The 19,650-nt window shown below is 41.2% G+C and overlaps 1 protein-coding gene across 5 annotated transcripts in view; it reads right to left on the bottom strand.

Moving 5' to 3' along the window:
- Positions 1–2,009: 2,009 nt before the first annotated feature.
- TUBGCP5 (tubulin gamma complex component 5) overlaps positions 2,010–19,650 on the bottom strand; it is a 48,912-nt gene continuing 31,271 nt past the window's right edge. For all 5 annotated transcript variants that reach the window (XM_073353301.2, XM_073353291.2, XM_073353282.2 and 2 more), the window contains 3 exons: positions 9,914–10,002; positions 8,437–8,537; positions 2,010–6,844 (listed from right to left, as the gene is read on the bottom strand). In XM_073353301.2, the coding sequence (XP_073209402.1) occupies positions 6,798–6,844; positions 8,437–8,537; positions 9,914–10,002 (237 nt within the window). In that variant the 3' untranslated portion in view covers positions 2,010–6,797. The remainder of the gene's footprint in view (positions 6,845–8,436; positions 8,538–9,913; positions 10,003–19,650) is intronic.

A 19,650-nucleotide genomic window follows, 5' to 3' on the forward strand; every position in this document is an offset into this window, starting at 1 on the left:
AAACAATACCTCCTCCCACCCCACTGTCCTGCTGGTAATAGCTTATCTAAAGTGATCATCAAGTTGGGCCATTTCCAGCACAAATCCAAGTTTTCTCACCCTCCACCCCCCCACACACAAATTCACTCTCCTGCTGGTGATAGCCCATCCAAAGTGACAACTCTCTACACAATGTGCATGATAATCAAGTTGGGCCATTTCCTGCACAAATCCAGGTTCTCTCACCCCCTCACCCCCGTCCCAAAAACCACACACACAAACTCACTATCCTGCTGGTAATAGCTCATCCAAGTGACCACTCTCCCTACAATGTGCATGATAATCAAGGTGGGCCATTTAGCAGCCATGTTAGTCTGTATCAGTAACAAGAACAGGAGGACTTGTGGCACCTTAGAGACTAAACAAATTTATTAGCGCATAAGCTTTCATGAGCTACAGCTCACTTCATCGGATGCACTATCAATGATTCTTAGGAAGGTATAAAAGTAAGTTCTGTATTCAATGTATGTTGGGAACCACTGATATTAAATATTTTATTTTTCTAAAAATCCAATATACCCACACAAATACACTCTCCTGTTCATTTTAAAATGCTCTGATAATTAACCTTCTTGACAATCCTTTTTTCCTATTTTGAGTGTTTATAATGAAGCTCAAAACTCAACTAGTGAACTAAGTTATGCAATATTGTAACATGAAGAGAAAGTACTCTCTTTGTTAATAAGCCTATTTTGACTGATTTTTATCCACCATTGATCAGATGCTTTAATTGACCCATACACAATATCCACATATTTTCCCTCAGAAGTTACAATTAATTCAGAACCCATCAGGAGTATACACAATTTTTAAATTGTTCCTTCCAATGCATACTGTTATGCACTGGACTATGTAAAGCATAATCTGAGATTTTATCTGCTTCTACAAAAACAACAAGGAGTTCGGTGGTACCTTAAAGACTTAACGGATTTATTTGGGCATAAGCTTTTGTGAGTAAAAAACCCACTTCTTCAGATGCATGGAATGAAAATTACAGATACAGGCATTAATATACTGGCATATGAAGAGAAGGGAGTTACCTTACAAGTGGAGAACCAGTGTTGACAAGGCTAATTCAGTCAGGGCAGATGTGGTCCACTCCCAATAACTGATGAGGTGTCAATACCAAGAGAGGGAAAATTGCTTTTGTAGCAAGCCAGCCACTCCCCGTCCCTATTCAAGCCCAAATTAATGGTGTTAAATTTGCAAATGAAGTGTAGCTCTGCAGTTTCTCTTTGAAGTCTGTTTTTTTGTTGAAGGATGGCTACTTTTAAATGTTATTATACAGGCTAACACGGCTAGCCCTCTGATATCTGCTTCCAGTCATCCTCCTGGTCTGATGAGCCAGCAATTTTTAACATCTCTAGTTCCTAAGGCACCATGCTACTAACCTCTTTTGCTGAGAACTGACCATTTATTCATATTCTAGACCAAGATTTTTCTGAGTTTTTTTCCCCAACCAGATTTCCACTCTTCTAAATTTTCTTAAATATCTCTTCTGTGAAAGACTATAAAAAGCCTTTGGAAAGTCAGAGTAAATCATCTATATCAACCAATTCTCCTTATTCTCAAATATTTCATTAATGAGGTCAAAGATGTCTAACAGTTTAAAGAGACATATCTCCTTTCAGAAACCATGCTCTTTTGTCATTATATTATAGGCATATCTATATACTTCTAAACTGTTTTTCTGGTGCTGAAATAAGATTTACAGGTCCACAATCTGTCAGGGACTGCCTCAGAAGAGAACTTTTTTCCTAAGAAGCTACCAATATGGAAGTCTTTATAAGGCAGTTGCTGAGGTAAAGACGACTTGGATCTTGTTTTTCTTGAGGGCTTTTGCACAATCTCTACACAGACTTACAGGAAAAGAGAAGCACTGGAAAGTTTGTTTTATTGTGAACCTCAGCTATTGAGAATGATTGGCGTGAACAAGATAGGGAAATAAAAAATTAGATCCAGAAAAGAAAGAAAATCAACTGTTTTTATTGCTGCTAACACCACACTGATGTTACTTCATTTTGAATTTCTTTTATAGGTCACAACCAATTATTCTCTCATTTCAGGTTTATTATGGATCTTGGACATCCTGGCTTCATTTACACTGAAATGCAGATATATTTTTATTTATGATCTACTACCGCAACTCTCTGGTCCACCTGAATCTGACTTGGATGTAAGATCTAGATAATAGCTGTTTTTTCTGGATATTAAAATACTGGAAATGTAACCGGGGGGGATTACAGGCATTTTTGAAAATTCTATACATTAGCCTCTATTTTTCTCTACTTTTCTATCATTTTCACAAGTTGACCACCATTTCCCTAATCTCTTGAATTACTTCTTCAATGTCTTACTTCCTATTTCCACTTCTCGCTCCTTTTACTTTGGTCAGTGTCCCACAGGGTTCCATCTTGGGGCCCTCCTGTCTTTCTACATCTTATCCCTGAGTGGCCTCATCCACTTTTCTGTCTTCAGTTATCTCTGTGCTGACCTCTTCCCCTCTGTTCAATCGAGGGTGACGAGATGTCCCGATTTTATAGGGACCGTCCCGATATTTGGGACTTTTTCTTATATAGGTGCCTATTCCCCCCGCCCCCTGTCCCAATTTTTCACACTTTCTATCTGGTCACCCCAGTTCAATCTCACATTACTTAAGCTCAAGCTTAAACCCTTGTCTATCCAAAATCTGTCTGCCACCCCAGTCACAGCAGTCCTCCTTTACAAGACCCTTTACTGCTGCACGTCTCCTTAAACATCAGTTTCCAATACTTTGTCCTCATTTTCCAGGCCCCAGATAGTCCTACTTGTGCATCCATCTTATTTCGGGGTGCCTGTCATTCTATTTTGATCCTATACTCAGCCAGTTCCCTCCCTATAATTCCTTTCCCTCCCAATGCTCAGAATGACCTCTCTGGACCTATAAACCTCCTTCTCCTCCTCAAGTTACATTTTCTCAGTCATTTACACCATGAGCCTTTTACTGTAAAGTATATGTAGTTTATAAAATTAACTGTTCTTCTGGAGGTTATCTTTTTAGAGTGGAAACTTTTCAGGAGGCAGATGTCTTTTTTCATATTTTTAAAACATTGACCAAGGAACTATTAAAACAATAGCCTTGGACTACTCCTGAGAGGATTAACTGATCTGTAATAGCGAGTTCAGGAAATCTGAAATCCTTCCATCTAGTGGCATTTCCTGGAACAGACAAGAGTTTCAAATCAGACGTCACCTTTTGAAAGTTTGGAGTGTTCTGCAAAGAGTCTCTTTTTGAAACTTTCCCTTCTCTAAACCAGACCTTTTATCAGATGGGATGTGTCATAATAATTAGGCCTATGCATTTATCCCACTTGTGAGATTAACAGTGGGAAACTAGATAGAAGTTTACAAAGTGTTTCAATAACTTATTAAAACAATAATTGTTGGTGGGAAAAGGTGCAAGAGAGACTAATTTAAATAAGATGACTACTGATGTAACTCAAGAACTGCATTAAGCTCATGCCTGGTAAACAAGAGAAGTGCAAGACTGGAAATCAATGAACCAAAACTGGTGTGTCACTAACTACTTATTCGTGGACAAAATAATGAGGGAATGAGCTCATTATTGGAGTTTTTATAAAGAAGACAACTTTTGGTGCAAAAATTAAAAGAAGCTGTCTGCCAGCAACTGCTGCAGTAACCTTCATGGCTGCCTGCCACCCACCCCCTCTTATGACCCCAGGATCCACTGTGACACCAATGGGACTTCATCAGCTGGATGGAAAAAGGTGTCCTGAACAGATTGGTCCAAAAAAAGGGACCTACTTGACATCACCATCTCCACTGGCTCTGGCTGAAAGCCAACAACCTGGGATGTGAGTCTGTCACATCTCCCTCCCTTTGTGTATCTTTTTCCTATCCCTCTCCTTTTGCTTTCTGTCTAGTAACAGTCTGGCTTAGCTGGCCAAGACTATATATTTTGCAACAGTGCCATGAGCCTGTAAGTAAAGAGGTAGTTAATAGCAAAGTTCTAAACACACCAATGCTGGTACAAATTTGCCAGGTCTCAGAGTGGCTGATAAAATGGTGCATTGTGCCTTTGTTTCTCCAGAAGTGAGGCTGCACGTCAGAGTCAACAGCAGAGATAGAAGCAGCACTTTCTATCTTTACTGATTTTTTTCCTCTCGCCTCTTATACATGTTTGTCTTCTTGGAAACAGGACTGAACTTTAACAGCAGTAATCACCAGTGCTCCAGCCCATCTCAACTAACTTCTTTGGGAAAAAGAGAAAGAACAGTTAACACCCTCTTTAATACTAAGAGACCATCGGACAGTAGGGTTTCATTCTAAAAACTCTATAGCAAAGGGAAAGGGGAAAAGAGTTATGGTTATAATGAAAGCCTTACTTAACTTGCATTTCAAATGCTTTAACTTTTTTCCTTCTTTTCTGTATCTTTAATAACAGATTACAGAGAGTTTTAATAGCGTTTGGGCCCTGGTACTACGCTGAGGTCTCTGTATACCAAACCTGAACCTTTTTTAAAACGTTAGTGTTGGACAATAAAAGGGTTATGTAAATAGCTGACTCTGGGCCCATATATTCCAACTACATTAATACAACAGAAGACAGCCTGAGCCAAATCTCTTTTCATTATCAGAGACAGAGCACGAATGCACATACGCATGCACAGTTTCTCTTCCCCTTAAAAAATAATCAGCTCTAGTTTTTCCATGACTAGAGCTGTCCAATCTGAAATCCTATTTGAAGGGGGAATGGAGGAACCCAACATAACAAAAGGCCCTCATCGTGAAAGGGGAAAGGGCCACAGAGACAATGAATCAACTAAAGCAGGGGGTAACAAATGATGGCAGTGGGGGTTACAAGTGTAAATCAAGGGAACCAGATAGGGACACTAAGCAGAAAACCCAGCACAACACCCACTGCTCTGCGAAGGAGTCGAGATTTTGGAGGGGTTAAGGTCCCACAAAGCAGCCACTCTCCACCATGTACTCCTAGGCTGCTCCCACAGATTTTCCAAGTGAAGTTATTGCTGACAGTAGCTGCTGTGGAGGGGACTCACAAGAAGTTAATGCTGCATCAAATGTGGCAGGTATTTTGGTTTTGTTCAGCCACTTAGCTAAATGTAACACCTAAAGCAGGTTGAGAGAAAAGAAAGTTAATATTTGGGTGGAGCTAGGAGTAACCAATGTATATAAAAAACCACCAACAATCTTATCAGTCACGTTTTTAAAGTTCAGAAAACAAAGTATACAACTACTTGTTATATGGCCAAACAGCATATGAATATACCAGAACCAGTGCAAGCAACTCCTGGACCTCAGCGCCCAAGTACAGCATGCTAAGGCTACTGTTGTTAAACTGGACAAGCAGCAAGTATTTATGGATATATCAAATACAGGTACACTACAGAGCATGGTATATCATGATGGGAAGAGACCAAGGTGGAATGAAGGTACAAATTACCTTTGATGACACCCCGCCCTTCAAAGGAGGTCCCTCCAGAAGTCTGAGTCATAGCAGTAAAAGGGAAGCTGTGCTAATATGGTATAGGTTTTGCTTAGATAACATCCTATAATAAGCTACAGACTGACATGGAACATACTAGAAGGCACCAGCAGTTTCCCTGTCTATGACACACCAGTGCTGCCAGCTTTCTCATGATTTGGTGCTGCTCTTAAAGGCCCTGCTCCTGGAGTCATGTGATTACACTAAAATCTCAACTTTTATTTTAAAAAAAAAATACTGAGTTTCTAGTCCCCGTGGTTGCAGAGGGAAGCTCGGAAATATGAAGCCTAAAGGCTTAGGGTTGGCAGACTTGACCTGAGCTCAGACAGCCAAAAAACTTTTAAAACTTACAAATTCATGACTGTATTTCAGCAGAAGTACAGATGCAAAAGTAGCATTTCAATCAATCTACAGGCTCTTTTTATTATTTATTTAAAACAGGTGACAGGACAAGGCTGCTATTCCCAGGATTAGAGACTGTTTCTTTGCAGGTGGTAAGAAGGAATTGAGTGGGTTGAATATACTCCATCTTTTCTGCCCCTGAGAGGGGGGTAGCACAAGGATATGCAGGGCATGTGTGTGACCCCAAAGAACACTGCTGGTTAAAAGATTCTGATTTGTTGAGCAAGAGGCACATGCACACCAGGAGTGAGATCCACATTTACAGACGCTTGAAGAACTACCAATATCGGAGGCTGGGTTGCAAGAGACCAGGAAGCTGGAGAAGGGACAGATCACCTGTGGAAAGGCCTGGAAGAACAAGGGAAGGGTAAGGAGCTGAGAACAAGTATTCTTGTACTCCTCATTCTCACAGTTATAGTATATTCTACATATGTGCTTTTGATCCTAGTTAAAAATGGCAAGTATTTAACATTTATTGCAAAATTAACGGAAACTATTTTAAAGACTTAATCAGCAAATATTCTATTTTACAAAATAGTGAACAATTCCTTCTTCACAAGAAGAAACATTTCATGTATTTTCAAATCAGCTACTTTTACAAGACAGCATGAATCTGATGTTATAGCATACTAACACGCAGGAAAAAAATACAACCACAACCAATACTCATTAAATATTGTACATAACCATTTACAGTTTCAAACAGTCAATGAAAGGAAATTATATCAACTGCCATTTATCTACCTATACATGTATTGCAGTATAAAATGCTAATTTTGAATAAATAATGTTGCAGATGAATGCTGCAGGAGTTCAGTTCTTGAGCAGTTCAATGCACTTTGGTCTTTTGTTAACTTTGTTCCATGCCAGCCATGAGTGACAAAGCTAAAGACTCCACTGTGAATCAAAACAGATAAAAAAATTAAAACATTTTAAACATTCTTGTTTATATCACTCTGCCAAGGTTTACTGAAATTGTCAGTTTTATAGCTTATGAGGCAGATATCTTTTATTATTCAAATGACAAATAACACCTGAGGATTTAAGTCCCTACATCAGGCATTTTCAATGTTATCAATTTCATTATCTGAAATAATGAGGGGTCAATTGAGGAGAGTTAATTTCCTTTCAGATGTTGGTGTGGAACCTTATCCTTAGCAAAAGGTGCAAAACTGAACAAATGTATCTTTATCCTTTATAATGTATCCTTTAAACGTATCCTTTATCCTGTACTGTAAATAAACAGTATTAAAACATCTACACTGACAATAAACCCCACCAGCCAAAAGATCCAACAACACAGGACAAAATTCTGCTTTAATTTACATCAGTGCAAATACAGAGTAAATTCACTTGAAACAGTGGACATAATCTAAGTTCTGCTCTGCTCTCATATTTATGCTCTTGAAATTACAAAAAGTGCCCATGGTTGTATTCTCTGTCACTGTTAGAAGCCAGTATAATTTAAAATAAAGAAATTGGTGTTATTCTTGAACCACTACCCACATCATCGCATGTTTATTCATCCAAAGAAGCACCTGTTACTTAGGAAAATATTTTATTGCTAACTTTAGAAATATTTAGTGGGTGCAACATTTACACTAAAAAAGTCTGAGAGTTGTAGTTAAAGGTCTGTGACACTGCTGCACAGAGACGATGTTCTCGCTATCAGTTGAAGGGTTTAAGAATAGTGAGGTTCTACCAATGTTTGTGACATGTTAAAATTGTCAGGGACAATATAAAATGGAACTTTTGACTCCTAACGTATGTAACCATTAAAATGTAAATTACTCAGGCAGGCACTGCCTTCATTTGCCTGTTAAGCACCATACAAGATGATAATGATACATAAAACATAACAAACCACCACTAAAAACTATTGAATTGTTAAAATAGAGCATGGCATCTTATGGCATCCATTTTAGGCTGTCCATTACGATGTCATAAAACAATAAAATAGGTATCAGTTCTGCTTGGCCTATACCAGGCAATACAAAATCTGAATCTAGTACAACAATATGCAATCTATGTTTAACAGTGATTAGCTCTGACTGCAAATCATCTTTTGGTCATTAATTCAACATCAGCCATCTTAAGAGATGTGTAGTCAAATAACTGATCACCAAATACTTTATTTTAAGTGGCATGTGAATTCCTTTGGCAAAGTTAGGATTTATGATATATGCCAATCATCATTTGCATGTCCCTCCTTAGGGCATTAGGCAAAATGAAGGAAGTTTTGCTGTTCATAAACAAAGTGAGGCACAAATGCTCTAAAAATTTTGTTAAATTGTTGTATTAAAAGGGAATAGAAAATGCTTTGCCAATCTCTATGTTCTTGCACACAATAAAATTCAATTTAAAACATACTAAACATTAAAACAGCCTCACTCCTACAAACCCAGAAAAGCCTACTTTCTGAAAGAAGCTTATAAATTAGAAGTGTCAATAAAGGAAAAGCCTATTTTAAAATTGTTCTGTATACTCACAATGAGGAAAAGAGCCTCTACAGACTGCTTTGTTTAGAACTGTTACGAGAAACATGTGACAATTTTTAAAATCTGATTCCATCTTCTCTATGGATTCCATCCTAAGAAAGAAGTGCAGTTTAATTTAAACAAATATAAAACGGATAAATAACTACATAGATAGTCCTATATAAAATGACATATCCTTTCTTTCTAATAATGAATAAAAATAAGGTGGAGATCATCTTTCAGTTGTGTGTGTACAAAGTGCCTAGCACAACAGAGCTCCAATCCTTGACTGGGCTTTCCAGGCATTATCACAACACAAATAATTAATAATGAGCTAACTCTACCCTCTGGTATGCATCTAACAACTCTGAGGAAGAACTACTGATCCTGTGTGGAGTAAATCTACTGTTCTTGTCTAGGAAACCTCTCTTATGTGATGAGCTCTCGAGCTCCACATTGCTTCAAAGCCTAGAGCTAGGGAGCTACCTGATGACTTGCTCCTCTTTTTCCCCTGACATGGGGGATGGGTTCCACAGGCAAAATCAGAAACACTTGCCCAGGAGAGGGATGCCTAGAGCAGGATAACTGACTCAGATAAACAGCAGGACCTAAAACAAACAAACAGTCTTGAAAGTTAGGGGGTGGATTGTGATTTCAATAGGAACAGTTAGGCCAGCACTGAGCACTCCTGAAAATCCTGCCTTAGAGAAATTTCTCATCTTGTGCCTAAGAATACGCAGGAGGTATAAAGGGAAAAAAAAACAATAGAATACAATAATTTTAGATTATCCTCATATAACGCAAGTACCCTGCTTAGAAGTTTATCAGACTTAATATTTTTGAAACAATGTGAGTCCTGAACTTTCTGGGTGAAACCCTGGCTCCACTGAACTCAAAGGCAAAACTTGCACTGACTTTAACAGAACGAGGATTTCACCTTCTGAGACCTAAGACAAGGTTACTATCACTAGCAGTCTACATCAAAAAGGAAGATTTACCGAGGAGGAAATAACAAAGGAAGTTTAACTTTTCCTTTTTATCAGACCAGAATGAGTCCTTATTGGTTATGCCCACAGTTCTCATAAACCAAGCAAATGAATGTTAGTTTCCAGTGCCTGTGAGTTTAAGCTAAGTCTCAGAAGAAAGATGCAAGTACGAGCATGACCATTGAGCCTTTCATTTTATTAGTTTATAAAAACACATGATGAGAAAAAAAAAGTACTTCCATTTGTTGTACACTATAGTCTTACAATTTTTTTTTTTTAATTTTTTTTTACTGGCCACCTTTTTCACTGAGAAACACATTCTGATTATACAACCAACAGGTGCCTGCAGCTGATAAGCTTCAGCTCCATTGAATTTTATCCTTGTTAACAAAAGGTCACATTAGTCTCCCATTAAACATGCAAAGCAAAAAGATATATACATCAAATACAACACTGGAGCTGTGAAATGATCACATTATAAAACATTATGACATATTACTTACCTCCAAGCTCCCAAACCAGCCTGCCAACGATCTGCAAACATCAGCACTAAATTTAGCACTTTCATTATAGCTTCTTTCACAAAACTAACCTAAGATAATAATGGGGAAAAAATACAAGTAGTCTAATCAGGAATTTATTTTTAAATTCAATAAGAACTTTGGCAGGCCATGAGATGACAACACTCCATGATGTTTAAATTAAGATTTCAATTAAAACAACCTTGAGGATACACTCTAATTTCCCAGCTACAATATGTTCTTTGTTTAGTGGATTAACTGTTCAATTAATTCTGAGGTTGACTATTTTGACAATACTGAATGTACCTAGTATTTGGGACAAAGTACTACAGCGCAATTCCATGTACCAAGTGTATCACCTCTGAAGTGCCAAAGTTTCGAACAAATGTTGACATTTAAAACATCTCACAAATTGCAGATGATGCAATATTTGTTGTCCCTATTTATATTTTGTATAAATCAGTGCATCACCCTAGTTGCTTTCCCAGCACTGTAGGAACTTTTAATTCAGATTAACGTAGATGATACAATCTGGCATATTTTATCACTTCATTTAAACCTGAAATTACTATTCAAAATACACTACTGATATTAGCTAAAGCTACTGCAAACAGGTACAGCATATGTTGCCTCTACAACAGCAGTTTTCAACCTTTTTTTCATTTGTTGACCCCTAAAAAATTTCAAATGGAGGTGTGGACCCCTTTGGAAATCTTAGACATAGTCTGCAGACCCCTATGGGTCTGCAGGCCACAAGTTGAAAATCACTGCTCTAAAATACAACAATTCAACAATGTGGCAAAACTCTATAATGGGTGGCACCTTCCTTTACCCCCCACTTCAAGCTACCCCAGTAGAAATAATCTTGAATATATTTTTAGACACATCTCAAACAGCTTGTTTGAATCCCCTAAAATTTGGGCAAAACAAAAAACCAAAAAAACCCCAATAAATGGTTACTCACCCTGTGTAGTAACTGTGGGTCTTTGAGATGTGTCTCCCTATGGGTGCTCCACTCAAGGTGTACTTACATCCTCTGCGCCTATGACTGGAGATTTCTCATAGCAGCGTCTGTTCAGCCTGCGCATGCGTGTTGCTCCCTGCCGTTATATATCAGCACACAGGTAAACCGCCCTTAGTTTCTTTTCTGCTGTGTAGCAGAGAACTCCAAAGCAGAGGAGAAGGACAGCAGATAGTGGAGAACCCATAGGGACCCACATCTTGAAGAATTACAGTTACTGCACAGGTTGAGTGACCATGTCGTCTTCTAGTACTGTCCCTCTGGGTGCTCCACTCTAGGTGACTACTGAGCAGTTCCCTTTAAGGAGGAAGGGTCTTCAGAGCAGAGGCCAGTATTCAAGGAAGTACAGCTGAGCCACATACAGCATCAGAAGCCAAGTCATGAGTTATTGCATGAGTTACTTAGCAAAGGTACGTACAGAGGTTGAAGTCACAGCTCAACTTATTTCACTGATGGGAACATTTTTGCAAAAGGCTGTAGAAGTGGAAACTGATCTTGTAGAGCGAGTTCGTATGCCCGCGTGTGCTTGGAGATTACAAGATTGGTAGCAACAGTTAACGCAATCAGATATTCACTTGGGAAGCCTTCGTTAAGAGACTGCAGACCCTTTTGATGTATCTGATCGAGACAAATAATTTGGGAGTCTTTCTAAACAGTTTAGTCCTGTCAAGATAGAAGGTCGGGGCTCTCCTGACGTCACGTGTGTGTAACAACATGTCCTCTTTGTCTAGCTGAGGATTAAGGTGGAAGATCGGGAGATGAATGGGTTAGTTAATATGGAACTCGGAAGATACTTTTGGTAAAAACTTGGGGTGTGGTCATAATGTGAACTTGTCTTTGAAAAAGTAACGTGAAAGGAGGGTATGCCAGAAGGGCCCCTATATTCCTAACTCTTCGTGCTGATGTGATGGCTACCAGAAATGACGTTTTCAATCGATAAATGGAGGAGTGAGCAGGTAGTCATTGGTTCAAACAGAGAATCCTGTAAGACATTTAAGAACCAGGTTGAGGTCCCAAACCAGAATAGACTGACTGGTGGAAATAGACTTCCGAGACCCCTCAGGATCCTCATCGTCACTGGCTGGGCAAATACAGAAAAACATTCTACTGAAGAATGGAAAGAAATGGTTACTTATGACAACTGTGGTTCTTTGAGATATGAGAGAGACATGTATTCTACTTAGGTGTGTACACACACAGCACACCAGAGCCAGAGAATTTTGCCTAGCAGTACTCACAGAGGGGTGGCAATAGCACCTAATGACCAGCCCCTCCCTCTGGCAACATGAAGCAGAGTCTCCCTGACCCCCCACCCCCTCAGTTCCTTTACACAGAATACCCAGAGACTAGACTCCGATACAGGGGATGGAGGGTGGGTCATGGAATACAAATCTGCATCTCATCTCAAAGAACCACAGTTGAAGAAGAAGAAGAAATGGTTACTCCCTGTAAGTAAATGCAGCCATGTATTCCACTTAGGTGACTCACAAGCAGTACCCACCCCATGAGGTGGGGCTCAGAGTCTACCTAAACAAGGATTGCAGGACCGCCTACCAAAACTTGCATCCGCTCTAGAAGATGCGGTAAAGGCATAATGGTTCATAAATATATGTATGGATGTCCATGTAGCAGCCCTGCAAATCTTCAATTTTGAGATGTCACTGAGGAACACTACTGACATTTTTCAGAGTAACAGCCGTGTTAGTCTGTATTCGCAAAAAGAAAAGGAGGACTTGTGGCACCTTAGAGACTAACCAATTTATTAGAGCATAAGCTTTCGTGAGCTACAGCTCACTTCTTCAGATTGCTTGCACTCACAGAATGACCTTGCACCTGATGAGGAGGCACAGACTAGGCGATTTCATATGCAGTCTCGATACAGGATGCTATCCATTTAGAAATCATCTGTGAAGAGACTACTTTCCCCTTCACATGATTTGCATGTGACAAACGGGCGAGGCAAAGCACAAAACAGTTTAGTCCTGTCCAGACAGAAGGCTAGACATCCCCCGACATCTAATGGCTGGAGATGCTGCTCCTCCGGAGATGAACGCAACTTAGGAAAGAACACAGACAAATATACCACCTGGTTCAAACAGAACTGAGAAACCACTTTAGTCAAAAATTCGGTGTATGGTTGTAAATTCACTTTGCCCTTAGAGAATTGTATATAAAGGAGACTCTGCCATTAGAGCATGCAACTCTCATTCTCTTCTTGCACATGTTATCTGCTACGAGGAATGCAGTTCTCTGACACAAAAGTGGAAAGGTACAAGATGCCAGTGGCTTGAATGGAGACCCCATTAAAACTGCTAGGACCGCGGTAAGGTCCCAAAGAGGAACGAGCTCTTGGACCAGAGGACAGAGATGAAGAAGCCCTTTTAAGAATTTTGCTACCACAGTAATGGAGAAGACTGATCTTCCCTTCATGGGGGATGAAATGCCGATGTCACTGCCAGATGCACTCTCAATGAGCTAAGTGCAATTCCCAACAACTGAAGGTGCGGCAAGTACTCCAAGATGTCCTGGATGGAAGCCAGTGTTGATTGAATTCCGTGGGCCAACCACCACACCAAAAATCGCTTCCATTTTGCTGAAGAGGCCATTCTGTTAGAGGGTTTTCTACTGTTGACTAGGACCTGTGGAACAGCTGCTGAACACTGCTCTTCCTCCTCATTTAGCCAAGCAGCAGCCATGCCATGAGATGCAGGGAACTGAGTGTGGGATGCAAGGTGTGCTCGTGATGCTCTGCAACTAGGCTGGGTTGAAGAGGAAAGAGGTATGAAAGGCTGAATTGACAATGTGAGAAGGCTGGAGAACCAGCATTGCCTTGGCCACACTGCAGCAATGAGAATAACCTGTGGGATGATCAGGATCAGGAGGAAAGTGTACAGGAAAGCAGACTACCAGCTGAGATGGAAACCATTGGATAGGGATCCCGGACTGAGGCTCCCTCTAGAGCAGAACAGATAGACATTTCCTGTTTCCTCATGGCAAACAGGTCAATTGTGGAACGCCCCAAACTCCAAAAATGACCCAGAGGACAATTTGCTTTCAAAGACCACTCATGGTTCAGGGAAAAATTCCTGTTGAGAATAGTCTGTGAGATGATTCTAGATTCTGGGCACATGATTGGCTATCAGAGTGATACTCTCCTCAGTGCAGAACTGCCACAACCTGATGGCCTTTTGTTCTCCTCCTTGCCTGTTCACATAATACACTGTGGTGATATTGTTGGTAAATATGTGACTATATTGGACCATATATCTAATATGGTCCAAAAAAGCGGGATATACATTGTAGATGGTCCAAAACTCCAGCACTTCGATATGCAGTGAGGACTGCAGCTCTGATCACAGACCTTGAACTTTCAGCAACTCCAGATGGGCTCCCCAGCCCATCTTGGAGGCATCAGAGACAGACCTGGATGGATGAAGGGAGTGCCCTGACAAACGTTCTCCAGGAGCATCCACCCCAGCAAGGAGTCCTGGACCAGTGGAGGGAGATGGACCAATCTCTTCAAGGAGTGAAGAGTCAGATTGTAAACTGTCCTGAGCCACATCTGATGGAGGCAAAGACACAACCTTGCAAACTGGACCACCTGCATGCCAGCAGACATGTAGCCCAAGAGCCTGAGATACATTCAACACATTGGGGAAAGCTGAGATTGCAGACTAAAGAAAAGGTGGTGAATGACTGAAAATGGTCAATCAGCAGAAATGCTCTCAAACTCGGAGAGTCTATTAGGGCCCCAATGAAGTCTATTTTTTGAGTGGGAACCAAAATTCACATACTAATTTTCCCCTACTGTTACTCACACCTTCTTGTCAACTGTTTGAAATGGGCCACTCTCATTACCACTACAAAAGTGATTTTTCCTCCCTTGGTATTCAATACTGTTAACTGTCTTGTTAAACTGACCCCCCATTTGGTAAGGCAACTCCCATCTTTTAATGTACTACGTATATACACCTGCTACTGTATTTTCCACTCCATGCATCTGATGAAGTGGGTTCTAGCCCACAAAAGCTTATGCCCAAATGAATTTGTTAGTCTCTAAGATGCCACAAGGACTCCTCATTCTTTTTGCTGATACAGACTAACACAGCTACCACTCTGAAACCTGACTTTTCAGTGTTTAGAATGAAACCCAGACGGTTGAGCAGGCACAATGTAATGTTGACGTCCTCTCTAGACTTGCCTCTCAGTATAGCCAGTCTTCCAGATATAGGAAGATGTGGATTCCTTTCTTCCTGAGGTATGCTGTAACCATGACCATGCATTTGGTAAAAACCCAAGGGGCAGAAGAGAGGCTGAAGGGCAACACCATATACTGAAGATGGAGCTCTGCTATGACGTATCAAAGGAACTTTCTGTGGCCCAATAGGTGTCCTGAAGGTCCAGGGCAGCAAACGAGTCATTCTGAGACAACGTAGGGAGGATAGTTGATAGAGTGACCATTTGGAACCTCTTGTATCGGATATATTTGTTAAGGCCTCAGAGGTCGAGAATGGGTCTTACCCTCTCTTGGATTTGGGAACAGAAGCCGTGACCTCGGTGTTCCAGCAAAACCTCCTCCACCACTCCCAAAGCCAGTAGAGAGTGAACCTGCTCAAGGAGCAGTATCTGGTGAGAGGGGTTCCTGAAGAGGGATGGGGAGGGATGGACAGGAACTTCAAGTCAAAGTTTCAGAAGCTATCATAAGCCTGCATCCCAAGAAAGGGGAAAAAATTTCATAGGCAGGAGTTGTAGACCAAGCTGAATGAGCACGCATCTCAGAGAGGTGATTAAGAAAAAGCAGAAAGCATACAAGGAGTGGAAGATGGGAGGGATCAGCAAGGAAAGCTACCTTATTGAGGTCAGAACATGTAGAGATAAAGTGAGAAAGGCTAAAAGTCATGTAGAGTTGAACCTTGCAAAGGGAATTAAAACCAACAGTAAAAGGTTCTATAGCCATATAAATAAGAAGAAAACAAAGAAAGAGGTGGGACCACTAAACACTGAGGATGGAGTGGAGGTTAAGGATAACCTAGGCATGGCCCAATATCTAAACAAATACTTTGCCTCAGTCTTTAATGAGGCTAAAGAGGATCTTAGGGATAATGGTAGCATGACAAATGGGAATGAGGATGTGGAGGTAGATATTACCATATCTGAGGTAGAAGCCAAACTCGAACAGCTTAATGGGACTAAATCGGGGGGCCCAGATAATCTTCATCTGAGAATATTAAAGGAACTGGCACATGAAATTGCAAGCCCATTAGCAAGAATTTTTAATGAATCTGCAAACTCAGAGGTTCTACTGTATGACTGGAGAATTGCTAAATAGTTCCTATTTTTAAGAAAGGGAAAAAAAGTGATCCGGGTAACTACAGGCCTGTTAGTTTGACACCTGTAGTATGCAAGGTCTTGGAAAAAATTTTGAAGGAAAAAGTAGTTAAGGACATTGAGGTCAATGGTAATACAAAATACAACATGGTTTTACAAAAGGTAGATCATGCCAAACCAACCTGATCTCCTTCTTTGAGAAAGTAACAGATATTTTAGACAAAGGAAACGCAGTGGATCTAATTTACCTCAATTTTAGTAAGGCATTTGATATGGTGCCACAAGGGGAATTATTAGTTAAATTGGAAAAGATGGGAATCAATATGAAAACTGAAAGGTGGATAAGGAACTGGTTAACAGGGAGACTACAGTGGATGACCTTGTAAACTGGAGTAATAGGATGAAATGTAATAGTGAGAAGTGTAAGGTCATGCATTTAGGGATTAATAACAAGAATTTTAGTTACAAGCTGGGGATGTATCAATTGGAAGTAACAGAGGAGGAGAAGGACCTTGGAGTATTAGTTGACCACAGGATGATTATGAGCCGCCAATGTGATATGGCTGTGAAAAAAGCTAATGCCGTCTTGGGATGCATCAGGCGAGGTATTTCCCGTAAAGATAAGGAAATGTTAGTACCGTTATACGAGGCACTGGTGAGACCTCATCTGGAATACTGTGTGTAGTTCCGGTCTCCCACGTTTAAGAAGGATGAATTCAAACTGGAACAGGTACAGAAAAGGGCTACTAGGGTGATCCGAGGAATGGAAAACCTGTTTTATGAAAGGAGACTCAAGGAGCTTGGCTTGTTTAGCCTAACCAAAAGAAGGTTGAGGGGAGATATGATTTCTCTCTATAAATATATCAGAGGGATAAATACCAGGGAGAGAGAGGAATTATTTATGCTCAGTACCAATATGGACACAAGAACAAATGGATATAAACTGGCCATCAGGAAGTTTAGACTTGAAATTAGACAAAGGTTTCTAACCATCAGAGGAGCGAAGTTCTGGAACAGCCTTCCAAGGGAAGCGGTGAGGGCAAAAGACCTACCTCGCTTCAAGATTAAGCTCGATAAGTTTATGGAGGAGATGGTATGATGGGATAACATGATTTTGGCAATTAATTGATCTTTGACTATTAGTGGTAAATAGGCCCAATGGCCTGTGATGGGATGTTAGATGGGGTGGGATCTGAGTTACTACAGAGAATTCTTTCCTGGGTATCTGGCCAGTGAGTCTTGCCCACATGCTCAGAGTTCAGCTGATCGCCATATCTGGGGTCGGGAAGGAATTTTCCTCCAGGGCATATTGGCAGAGGCCCTGGGGGTTTTCGCCTTCCCCTGCAGCTTGGGGCACAGGTCACTTGCTGGAGGATTCTCTGCACCCTGAAGTCTTTAAACCACGATTTGAGGACCTCAATAGCTCAGACATAGGTAAGAGGTTTATTGCAGGAGTGGGTGGGTGAGATTCTGTGGCCTGCGTTGTGCAGGAGGTCAGACTAGATGATCATAATGGTCCCTTCTGACCTTAAAGTCTATGAGATCTGACAGTGCCTAAGACCCAGCTGTCAGTGGTGATCAAAACCTATGCATTGTAAAATAAGGCCGTCCTGTCCCCAAATTGAAGGGACAGGGAGAAAGGAATGATGACTGGAACACTGCTATGGACCAAGGAGTCAAAATGGGTGCTTAACGGGTGCCAAGGGAGGGCACATGGACTGGCCAAACCCCAGACAGGACTGCTTCTTTCTATGGAATCTATGCCCCTTTCTGCCATAGTCCTGCTGTCTTGGGGGAGGGAACGGCTGCCCAAATGTGCGCTGCGGACGCTACTGCTGCTGTTGACCACCACAGTGGTGCCTCTGCACTGTTGGCGTATATACTCCCAAGGACTGTTGGGTAGCCCTAGAGTGCTTGAAGAAGTGCAAAGTCTCATCTGTCCTATCCAAAAATGGCATTTGGCCATCAAAGGGAAAATCCTCTACGGCCTGCTGCACATTGGGAGCAATGCCCAAATTCTGCAGCCAGGAAGCTCCTCTCGTGGTCATGCCTGAGGCCATCACTCTGGCTGAAGATTCCAGCACAGACTGCAACAAAGTCTTAGTTACCAAGCAGCCGTCGGTGACAAATGCCCAAAATTCCTCTCTCGAGGCTTATGGCAGCTGGTCTGCAAACTTAGACGTAGCCATCCAGTTCACAAAGTCATACTTGAACAGCAATGCTTGCTGGTTAACAATCTGCATCTGCAAGGAAGAGGAGGTATAAATCTTCCTGCCCATCAGCTCCATTCATTTAGAGTCCTTATCCTTGAGAATGGACTTGAACGTGCCCTGATAGGCTCTATCATTCACCACAGTTACGACCAGGGAACGTGGGGCCTGATGGGAATAAAAACTCTCACATCCCTCCACCAGAATGAAGTAGCGTTTTTCCTTGTGCTTCAGGCGGTACCAAAGCCAGCATGTTCTAGAGGACCTTTGCAAGCTCAAGGAGTGCACCATTAATAGGGAGGGACTGACTATGATGGATAGAGCCATGAATCCGTGCATTGAGAGGTAGGCTCTTGCCCCTATTGAATCGAAATGAATTCATATTCTAACTTTTGCACAGGGGTTAAGGCAGATTTTTGAATATTCAATTGCAGGCGGAATTGGAGAAAGAGGACTATGGCTTTGCAAGTTGCATTCTGATCTTTCAGAAGCCAACTGTCTAGGTAAGGGAACATTACAATAACCTTTCTGCGGAGATGTCCTGCTACTACTGACACGACCTTTCGGGTGGGGGAGGGAAGGGGTAAGAGTCCTTCAACGTTTGTAGAGATTGTGCTTTCAGCAAACAGTTTGGTGCCATCAAAAGGAAGGTCTTGACCGTATTCTGGACCTCCTTGGGAAATCCTGAGAGCAGAAGCCAGAAGGCCCTTAATAACTTCAGCCACAGAAATCAAATGAGTGGCAGTATCACCAGAGCTGAGAGAGACCTACAGGATATGTTCGGGTGAGCAGTTGGCCTACTGCATTAATTGCCTAGAATTGCTCTCTATGTTCTGCTGGTAGATACTCAATAAAAGGAGTTCAGCTGTTATACTTCACCATTAACGCCTGGTAGTTGGCGATTCTCAACTGTAAAGTCGCTGACAAATATCCTTTTCTACCAAACAGGTTGAGGCATTTATGATCTGTATCACAGAGCGTACATATAGCACGGTGCTGACTTCCACATTTATTAACGCTCTTAACCACTAAGGAGTTAGGAAAGGGATGGGAAAATACAAATAGAGTCCTTAGAGGGGACAAGATATTTTTGTCTGCACTCTTACATGTGGGCAGAATGGACGCTGGGGTATGCCAAATTGCAGGATCGTTAACAACCA

The sequence above is a fragment of the Lepidochelys kempii genome, chromosome 1 (assembly GCF_965140285.1).
Source record: "Lepidochelys kempii isolate rLepKem1 chromosome 1, rLepKem1.hap1, whole genome shotgun sequence".
Taxonomy (NCBI): Eukaryota; Metazoa; Chordata; order Testudines; family Cheloniidae; genus Lepidochelys; species Lepidochelys kempii.